Raw genomic sequence first — 10,095 nt, 5'->3', positions numbered from 1 at the left:
TACATATCTAGATAAAGTTGACTTAATCAATCTTTTGGATAAATAGATTAGTGCATGTTGGCATAATTTGAAGACTGGACCAATCTAAACCCACATCATAGGCATGGAGGGACAACTTTTGGGTGTATGCATGAAACTTTGAAAGGGGGGGTGGAAAGAGGGAGGTGGAGAGAAAGAGAGAGTGTGTGTGGTGTAGATAATCCTCATTGTCTATAAAATTGGGTGAACCATCTGACCTTACCTACATTCACTTTTGCCTAAATGGTCATTTTGTGGAGCTAATTTAATAATTGAAGTACTTTATGACCCACAAGAACTGCTCTTTTCCCCTCCCTAGTTACAACCTTTTATTTCACTTCCATCGATGCTGTGGGTGTGCTTGTCTAGATGCAGCTCCTCAGACCTAACTGGGGGTAGATGAGTTCTAAGAAATCAGTCGGTGTAAGCACATTATTCCCTCTGTCCTAAACTAATTGAATCAGTTTTATCCAGATAAGCATGTATTTAGACACTAAAATGTGTCTAGATAAAATTGAGCCAATTAATTTGGGATAAGGGAGTACAGTATTGCGTCTTACATAAAGTACAAATTTATTACATCAAGCACATGCATTTTTATCACAAGTCCATGAGACGATCATCTGGATATCTGGAAGGAGCAACTATGTGAATTGCCCACGTCGTTTTCTCTCTCGGCATTCAAGAGACCCATGAGTTAGATATAACGTCGGCAGTGGATATACCATGATTATTCGGACACTGTAAAGAAATACTCTAATTTCTAGCTAGCTTATCAAATGGCATGATGCCTGAATTTTTCCTTAACGAAAGGCTATTACATCAAGCACATTACCACAGTTTTAGCATCTGTATAAAATCGTTTATCAGCAGGCAATTAAGCACATGTAGGCAGACTTTTAGCCATCTACTAATCATCATCGCAGATTGTATGACAGAGGCGAGCACAAGTACATCATCCAGCTCACATCTAGAGATGGCAACACTCGTGCTTAATCAGGTCGAGCTCTACCGGACCCATGCCCGAACCGCAATCAAGGCATCAACCACAGGTCTTATTCAGACACATATCCTATGTAACCCAACCCAACGAACATCCATCGGACATCTCACATTTCTTGATTTTATGTCACCTGATATTCGTGGAACACAGATTATCTCGCCTGACGGCCTGAGTTTGGCATACAAGACTACAATGCTGAACACCAGAAACGAGAACAATAAGTAACGGCAAAAAAGTTGTGATGCAAAATGTTACAATCTCTGACTTCAAAACACATTACAATAGTACTAGTACTTACTAATTATTATTTTTTGATCATTGATATCTTTACTACATCATAATTGACTTCAAATGAACTAAAACACCATGAAGCACAAATAGCAACAGGCACGGTTATCCCAAACTGTCTCACACACGTCTAAGAAAAACAAATGTTTCAGAAGAGCGCGAAAAAGATCATGGCGGAAAGTCAGAAATACCATCATTTCCATGGTTGTATCCTAACCAGGTTGGAGTAAAAAGGTGTCACAAAGGCGACAAGAGATGGTACACAGGAACTGCTGCATGCTCTCCTGGAGAGTTATATACAGGAAGGTACATCATGCCAAGTTACCGACTCTTGCGCAAAACAACTCAGGCCAGTCCTAGATCACAGCAGGAGTCTATGAAGGCTGTGGGGTTTCGTCAAGGCGGAACATGTTGATCTCTTGCTGCTTGAAGTATCTCCGGTCTTCCTCGTCCACGAGGACCAGGTTGAGGTAGTACTTGACACTGAACTTGTTGTTTATGTTGCGGTAAGTTGGGGTTAGCTCATATGGCGTCAAGAATAGCCTTACCGGAATAGATTCTCCTGTAAAAATGATTTTTAAGTTAACCTCAGCACCAAGTAAGGGGAACCTCTTTAATCATTAATAAATATGAGTTAATGATAGGCACCGGACGCTAGTTAAGGTTCCTATGTCGCCACTAATGATTTGGAGCTAACCAAGTGGTCAGCAGGTAGTTTTTGACTGGGCAGTTAGCAAAACTGGATAGGAACAGTGGGAAAATGTGTAATATACCTCTAACTGGGGCACCATCCATCAGCTCAAATTTCGCAAGTGTCTCAGTCTCAACATATGTGTTAGGACCTGATCCTGTTGATTCCCGACGCCGAATCTCAAGCTCCATGTTTTTTATCTTTATCCTGACTAGAAGAAAATAGATCTTTCCAACAATCACATCCTTAAGATGGTACCTGCACCAGGTAATGTTTCGCATGCAAGATGATCAGTACTCTGAGCATGCAAAACGGGTGACAGCCAAAACATAGTACAACACTGTCATATGGTACTGAACTTACTTGCTTTTGCTGTACTCGAACTCAATATGCAAGCAATCTTCAATTCCAACTTCCATCTGAAAAGCAACGATCAATTTCAAGGATCACAGACCATGGTCTGATACATGTAACTCTAGCATAATGAGCAACATAAATGATGCAAGAACCCAACAAGGATGTCAGGAAGTGACTACCATTGCCACTATTAGATGCTGCATTGATCAAAGTAGATCGACTAAGTACTCAAGCAACCAGGTTGATTAACACCGCAAAGGCATGGGGACGCAAGCTTTTAGTAGATAATTTTTTTAATCAAAATGGAGAACATGAACATCAGAACCAGGGGCGGATCAAGGACAAAAGTTACTGGGAGCAGCGGCATGGGGGCTTCCCTATGGGTCCCACAAGCCCTCGCCGTCTATCGTGCCCATACGTTAACAAATAAACATATGCTAGAAGTTGCACTTGAGAGATCAGTAGAATGAAAAATTGACAGACCACGATGTTTTACATATGCACGGTGTAAGATGTAAATTTGTTATGGATCGTACTTAAATTCAGTAAAATTGTAAATTGTAGATATATAGTGCTCCAAGAAGTAGTAGTACCACTAAAAAATAATCTTAGGTAACACATGAAGTGGATTATTAGAGTTGCTAGTGTTACGGCTTTTATAGTAGAAAAATAAGTTTTCCAGATTTTAGTACAAATACAAGTATACATAGTATTGTTTCTTTTCTACAAAGATAAATTACCTCGACAGAGGGGTTCATAATGTTTAACACCTTGAACAAAAAATCATTTACACTCCAGGTTATTAATGTATCCTAGACAATATTATGTGCATACCTTCCTAGAAGAAAGAACAATTTATAAGGAGGTAACTGGATTGTGAGGACAACCTGCCTAGTACTACCAGCTAGCGGTTGCACTGAAAAATCCCCAAGCCAGTAATTTGGATTAGAAGTCTAAGTGATTATATAGACAATTGGCACCATTGTTTCTAGTATGGAAAATAAGAATAACTGGGGTATTTTGAAAGAAGCCAACAAGAAGATAGGGCATAGCTAAGCTTGCAGTCTTAGGGATCTTCCGCATCTATGAGAGGAGAGAAATTGAGCGGCATGTAAACTCTTCGTGCCTTGTACTAGCTTGCTACGATTAGGACAGTCCAGGTGTGGCAATGGGCCTTAATATTTTATTTTATTTTTGCGAACAGGCTAGAAGTGTGAAACTGTGGGCCTCTAGGTTGGGCAGAGTAGATGCCTTACACAAAATACTAGAATTCTCTAGTGCAAAATACAGAAATTTACTTGGGGGACTGCTTGCACACTAGTATAACCATTTCCCCCCTTCTTTTTTTGGTATTCATTGCTGCCTGCAAGCACTTTGTTTTGAGAAAGATCAAACCCATCGTAAAGATACCAAGTGATCACTGTGACTCCAAGAATGAAGCTGAACTGGTGATATCATCTTCAGTATTTCACCAGGTAAGCAAGAAAGATCTGAACCCCTTCCTCTCTTTCAGAGATTAATATTACTATCTATTTTGTCATTTCTAAATGGCGCATCAAAATAATTTGAACAAGCAACACCATCATACTATGAATCGATAAGTAGACCATGACCAAACCATAATTGATCAATTTCACAAGTCCAACATAGTTCAACAAACCTTACAAATACAGTTACTATCATAATCTTTTAGAACAAGTTGAGCCATCGAGTTACTAGGACTAACCTTGATACTGTTGTTGATTGAAGGAAGAGGAGAATAGTTTCTTACCTGAAAATATGAAAATAAACTTAACTAAAATAATCCACAGAGAACATGAAGTACTAAAACCTAAAATGCATTTTCATGGATCAACTGAAGAGCATATAAGAAAAGGTCACATTTACAATTTTTCTAAGATAACCAGAATTAGATAATCAGATGATGATGGTCCAAGTTGGACCTTCCAAAGTTAAGCTGACTGCCACACATAGAAGATCGATGGGACAAAGTCTATACTTACACAGAAATCCCGACTTTCGACAATATTGCCAACATAGTTTCTACCAACCGTTACTTTCAGGATGTACCTGCAAGCATAAGAGAATAATCAGTATGCAGTCCAGTCTTCATAGATAGTCCAGCACGCAAAGCTGTTCTTATTATGAAGTTTGCAAAGCATAATACAAGTTTTTTTGGTATTTCTTTCTTACCTCAGTCTGACATTTGTTCCATTGTATGACTCATATGGCATTTCAACAGTAGAAAACTCAAATGGATATGTCTTCCGTTCATATATTTCACCAGGAACATCTAACTCACGCACTGCACATATAGAAAACAGCACTTCAGGTGACGAAATGGGGCTTACATGTAAATAACAAGCCAACTTAAAAAGAGTGGATGTAAGCTATAAGTAATTTCAGGATCACATGAATACACATTGGTCACTTCATTAATGGTATTATGAGCAGATTATACTAGACAGTAACACGGCAATTAGAAATTTCGTTCATAAGACGCATTATCAGAGTTAACTTCCGCGACAGTGTTTTTAGGAGTTGTTGACAATGTGAGTAATGGTTTAGCAAAATAGAAGGAAATGAACGGACAAGAAGAATTTTGTAAGGCACATGGATATCACGCAAAAAGGTTTATTGCCTATCAATCATACAGTATTATGTTTAAGATGGATTTCAAGAGAGAACCTACCCAATGAAGTGAAGTCATAGAAGTTTCCTCTGTCGAAATACAACTCTGTTATAAAAATGATCACAGACAATAATGTCAGTACTCGATACGTAGCAAGACCTAAAGTATTAAAGTGAGACTAGCAGTAGATCAGTGCTCAGGAGCAATTTTTTTGCAGTTTCTCCAGCAATCCCATACTTTGTCATGCCAATAAAATTGTAAGATAACATTTGCAGTGCTTACAAACAAATAGTGACAAGGTATGCTAATTTACAAAGAGAGTAATGCAGTACTACAGCACTTATGTTCATAAGTCAGCAAGGATGCATTTGGGAGAGTAGCATAGCCTGTACCTATCTGACCAAGCAGCTCAATCTTAACACCCATGTGCTCAATCCTTTTACCCGGTACAGGAGCTATCGACACCTGCAAACCATTTAATCACGACTCCATGCCAATAATCGACCCCAAACACTAGAGCAAACACACAGAAGGCAAGGAACACCACTGGCACTACCTCCCCGGCTATCGTCTCCAGGCTCTGGAACGCCGGCACCATCGCCGTCTTCCCATTATCCTTCTTGACTGGCACCTGCAAGGAAGAATTACAACGACAGCAGTGAGTCCTAGAACCCAACGACCACCCCTGGAACGGGCCGCAAACACCGGGAGCGTGCAGCTGAAGGGAGCGCCGCACCTGCTTCCGGCTCCTCTCATCGGAGAAGGTGACGAAGATGTCGCAGGGAGGCTTGAAGGCGCCGATGATGTAATTCTGGGCCGAAACAGCGGGAATCAGAGTGGGATCTAGCGCGATCTCAGGAGGTAGAGATGCCAATTCGGAGGGGAACGAATAAGGAAAGTAGTAGCAGGTGGTCAAGATCGGACGTGATCGCGGTTGTTACCATGGTGGCGTCGGAGAAGAAACCAAGGCGGGGGCGACGCGGAGGAGGTGGACGAGGATGGTGGCCGTCGCCGGAGGGGGGAGATCGCCGGCGTCTCTGACGGAGGGACTTGTTGCAGCTGGACGTCAACTGCCGGGTCGGGGTTCAGGTGAGAGAGAGTTCCATGGGCTGGCTTCGGCTGGCTTCTACTGGGCTGGGTATGGGGCCTGCGATGCATTTTGGACCGTCCATCTGGTAGATCAGAACAGATCCAAGCCGTTCACTGGACCAGCCGGGAGGAAACACATACTAGGTCCAACCGTCCAAGGCACTAGGAGCATCTCCAACAGACCGCTATATTTTGGTGTGCTATATGTCCACATTTACCACACGTTATGATGAATTTTCTTCACTGGAAACGCTAAACTAGAGCGTGTGCGCGGACGCAAAAAATGTTCCTCCGCCAACGGTCCAACATACAGCGCGCATCATCGGCGGAAACAACAATCACACACAACTATGCATCAAACAAGCTTCATAAATTCACAAATAAATGTACCATTTATTATTATAAAATAAGAATACAACAAGTACATCAAAAAAATTTGAAGTACATCAAATTGTTCACAACAAATACAACAAATTACGGATCAACATACAACAATACAACATAGTTTTGAAACAATACAACATATAGTTTTCAAACAATACAACAAGTATGCAACTATTGTTGTCCATGCCAACTTCGCCATTTTTCCATGAGATCTTTTTTAGCTCATCATGTGTTTCGTTGGAGCGAATGACATGGTACGAGGCAATGAACCAGACAATCATATGTGCGGACCTCCTCACTTGCACGGGAACCCCCATCAACTCGTAGTGGATATGATCCACATTTTTCCCACGATCATCCTCTATAATCATGTTATGCATGATGACACAAGCGGTCATGATATACCAACGGCACTCTTGATCTCAAAATCTAGCCGGCCCCCTCACCATGGCAAATTGGGCTTGCAAAATCCCAAATGCTCTCTCTACATCTTTCCTAGCCGCCGCTTGTGCATTTGTGAAATTGAGTTTGTTTCTTACCTCGTGGTTGAATAACCGGCTTCACAAATATTTGCCACCTTGGATATATGTCGTCGGCGAGGAAGTAGCCATAGTTGTATTTGTGGCCATTTGCTTCAAACTCCACCAATGGACCTTTCCGCATTGCAAGTCTTGTCATTAATGGTGACAGTTGAAGAACATTGATGTTATTGCAAGACCCGGGCATTCCAAAAAAATGCATGCCATATCCAAGTCTCATGATCGATGACCGCTTTAAGGACTATAGTGACATCCTTTTTGTACCCTTTCAATTGTTCGTGCCATGCCGCTGGAAAATTCTTCCAACTCCAATGCATACAATCAATTGAGCCAAGCATACCTGAAAATTCCCGGTCGTTGACCTCAAAAAGCCTTGCCGTGTCTTGAGCATTAGGGGCTCTCAAGTATGTTGGTCTGTAAATATTCACAATTGCCACGCAAAGCGCTTCACACACAAGATAGAAGTGCTTTATCCCATGGCCAAATGGTCATCAACTAGATCCGTCGACATACCGTATGTCAACATACGCAAGGTGGCGGTCACCTTCTGATATGTGCTATGACCAAGTTCTCAGGCGGCATTTCTCCGTTGCTCAAAGAATCGATCATACTTGGTCACCTCTGTTGCGATGTGCTTGAACAAGTCAATGCTCATCCTAAAACACCACCAAAAATAGCTTTCGGGAAATATCGGATTCTCATTGAAATACGAAAGTATCAACTTCTCGTGCCCTTCAATCTTTTCTCTCCACAACTTATGTCCACCGAACACCGATCCACCTATTTTTGGCTTCTTGATGGCGCGGTATGCTAGTAGTATGGATATGTTCTCTTCTTCCTCTAGGTCATACTCGTCATCCAATGAATTTGTATGATGAACTCTACAAATATACATACGAAATGACTTCACTACAACTAGCTAGTAGCAAAAAAAATCGACAAAATGATGGCGGCCGGCGGAGGCGCACACCTTCCAAGCAAACCGGCGAGCATCTTGGCTGCACCATGTTGAAAGTAGGCTCGACGACGACGACATGGACGCCGCTCGAGCGTGCCGCTACGAAGAGGAGGAGGCGCGGGGGGAGGCGAGGAGGAAGCGCCGACCTTGTGCCCGTCGGTGGCGGCGGTGGCTCGGTACAGCGCGGCAGAGCGGCCGAAACTCCCAAGAGGTGGCACGGGCGAGGCAGATCTACGACGCAGCGGCGAGCTAGAGCGAGGCCGGCGGCGAAATCGCCCAGCGACGGCGGAATCGTGTGGCGGCAGCGCGGGTTGGGAAATGGAGGGCGCGGGCACTGGGCTGAAATTTCCAGCCGTTGTATATTCGCGTGCGTCCGAAAAAATGCCGGGCGCTGCAGCTGAGGTGTCACATATGGCGCCCCGGATAGTGCAAAAAACCGCGCGCACCAAAAAATTTGCAGCGCCGCCGCGGATAGCGCGCCTGCTGGAGGACCAATTTCTTCTCCACGCGATGCATACTGGCGGTTTTTACAGCGCGGGCGCGGAATATTGTGCCTTTTGGAGATGCTCTGACGAGGTGGCCTAGTCGACACAATAATATTGATGCTTGTGATCATGTTGTGACATTATTCCGGGGTTTAATTGGTTGCCAACAATCCGTTTTCTCTCTTTCAGCGAGGCAAATACTGGACGGTGGTAGCTGATACGTCTCCGACGTATCGATAATTTCTTATGTTCCATGCCACATTATTGATGATATCTACATGTTTTATGCATACTTTATGTCATATTTATGCATTTTCCGGCACTAACCTATTAACGAGATGCCGAAGAGCCGATTGCTCGTTTTCTGCTGTTTTTGGTTTAGAAATCCTAGTAAGGAAATATTCTCGGAATTGGACGAAATCAACGCCCAGGGGCCTATTTTTCCACGAAGCTTCCAGAAGACCGGAGGACTTACGAAGTGGGGCCACGAGGTGGCCAGACACCAGGGCGGCGCGGCCCAAGCCCTGGCCGCGCCGGCCTGTTGTGTGGGCCCCTCGTGACGCCCTTTACCCGCCCTTCCGCCTACATATAGTCTTCATCGCGAAACCCCCAGCACCGAGAGCCACGATACGGAAAACCTTCCGGAGACGCCGCCGCCGCCAATCCCATCTCGGGGGATTCGGGAGATTGCCTCCGGCACCTCGCCGGAGAGGGGAATCATCTCCCGGAGGATTCTTCACCACCATGGTCGCCTCCGGAGTGATGAGTGAGTAGTTCACCCCTGGACTATGGGTCCATAGCAGTAGCTAGATGGTCGTCTTCTCCTTATGTGCTTCATTGTAGGATCTTGTGAGCTGCCTAACATGATCAAGATCATCTATCTGTAATGCTATATGTTGTGTTTGTTGGGATCCGATGGATAGAGAATACTATGTTATGTTGATTATCAATCTATTACCTATGTGTTGTTTATGATCTTGCATGCTCTCCGTTATTAGTAGAGGCTCGGCCAAGTTTTTACTCTTAACTCCAAGAGGGAGTATTTATGCTCGATAGTGGGTTCATGCCTCCATTAAATGCGGGACAGTGATGTGAAAGTTCTAAGGTTGTGGATATGTTGTTGCCACTAGGGATAAAACATTGATGCTATGTCCGAGGATGTAGTTATTGATTACATTACGCACCATACTTAATGCAATTGTCTGTTGTTTGCAACTTAATACTGGAAGGGGTTCGGATAATAACCTGAAGGTGGACTTTTTAGACATAGATGCATGCTGGATAGCGGTCTATGTACTTTGTCGTAATGTCCAATTAAATCTCACTATACTCATCATATCATGTATGTGCATGGTCATGCCCTCTCTATTTATCAATTGCCCAACTGTAATTTGTTCACCCAACATGCTATTTATCTTATGGGAGAGACACCTCTAGTGAACTATGGACCCCGGTCCATTCTTTTACATCGAATACAATCTATCGCAATACTTGTTCTACTGTTTTCTCGCAAACAATCATCATCCACACTATACATCTAATCCTTTGTTACAGCAAGCCGGTGAGATTGACAACCTCATCTGTTTCGTTGGGGCAAAGTACTTTGGTTGTGTTGTGCGGGTTCCACGTTGGCGCCGGAATCCCCGGTGTT

General features: G+C 43.4%; 1 protein-coding gene across 1 annotated transcript; it reads right to left on the bottom strand.

Moving 5' to 3' along the window:
* Positions 1–1,260: 1,260 nt before the first annotated feature.
* Positions 1,261–6,075, bottom strand: LOC124703019 (vacuolar protein sorting-associated protein 26A-like). Its single transcript, XM_047235223.1, has 11 exons — positions 5,931–6,075; positions 5,726–5,800; positions 5,546–5,620; positions 5,382–5,454; positions 5,050–5,094; positions 4,551–4,662; positions 4,361–4,427; positions 4,084–4,128; positions 2,364–2,419; positions 2,083–2,258; positions 1,261–1,871 (listed from the first exon to the last, which is right to left on the bottom strand). Exons 1-11 carry the CDS (start codon positions 5,931–5,933, stop codon positions 1,684–1,686), a joined length of 915 nt encoding a protein of 304 aa, XP_047091179.1. The 5' UTR covers positions 5,934–6,075; the 3' UTR covers positions 1,261–1,683.
* Between the last annotated feature and the right edge of the window lie 4,020 nt (positions 6,076–10,095).

This window comes from Lolium rigidum, chromosome 3 (genome assembly GCF_022539505.1).
Source record: "Lolium rigidum isolate FL_2022 chromosome 3, APGP_CSIRO_Lrig_0.1, whole genome shotgun sequence".
In the NCBI taxonomy this organism is placed as follows: Eukaryota; Viridiplantae; Streptophyta; class Magnoliopsida; order Poales; family Poaceae; genus Lolium; species Lolium rigidum.
Note: the sequence above shows the minus strand (reverse complement) of the source record. Positions and strands in the feature narration are given on the sequence as shown.

Bases quoted from the DNA above. Each gene is read 5' to 3' on its own strand.
- LOC124703019 (XM_047235223.1), bottom strand. The intron at 5,095-5,381 runs GTACAGGCTATG...TTTTTATAACAG, and splicing joins TGAGCTGCTTGGTCAGATAG to AGTTGTATTTCGACAGAGGA. The intron at 2,259-2,363 runs GTAAGTTCAGTA...TACCTGGTGCAG, and splicing joins TTCGAGTACAGCAAAAGCAA to GTACCATCTTAAGGATGTGA.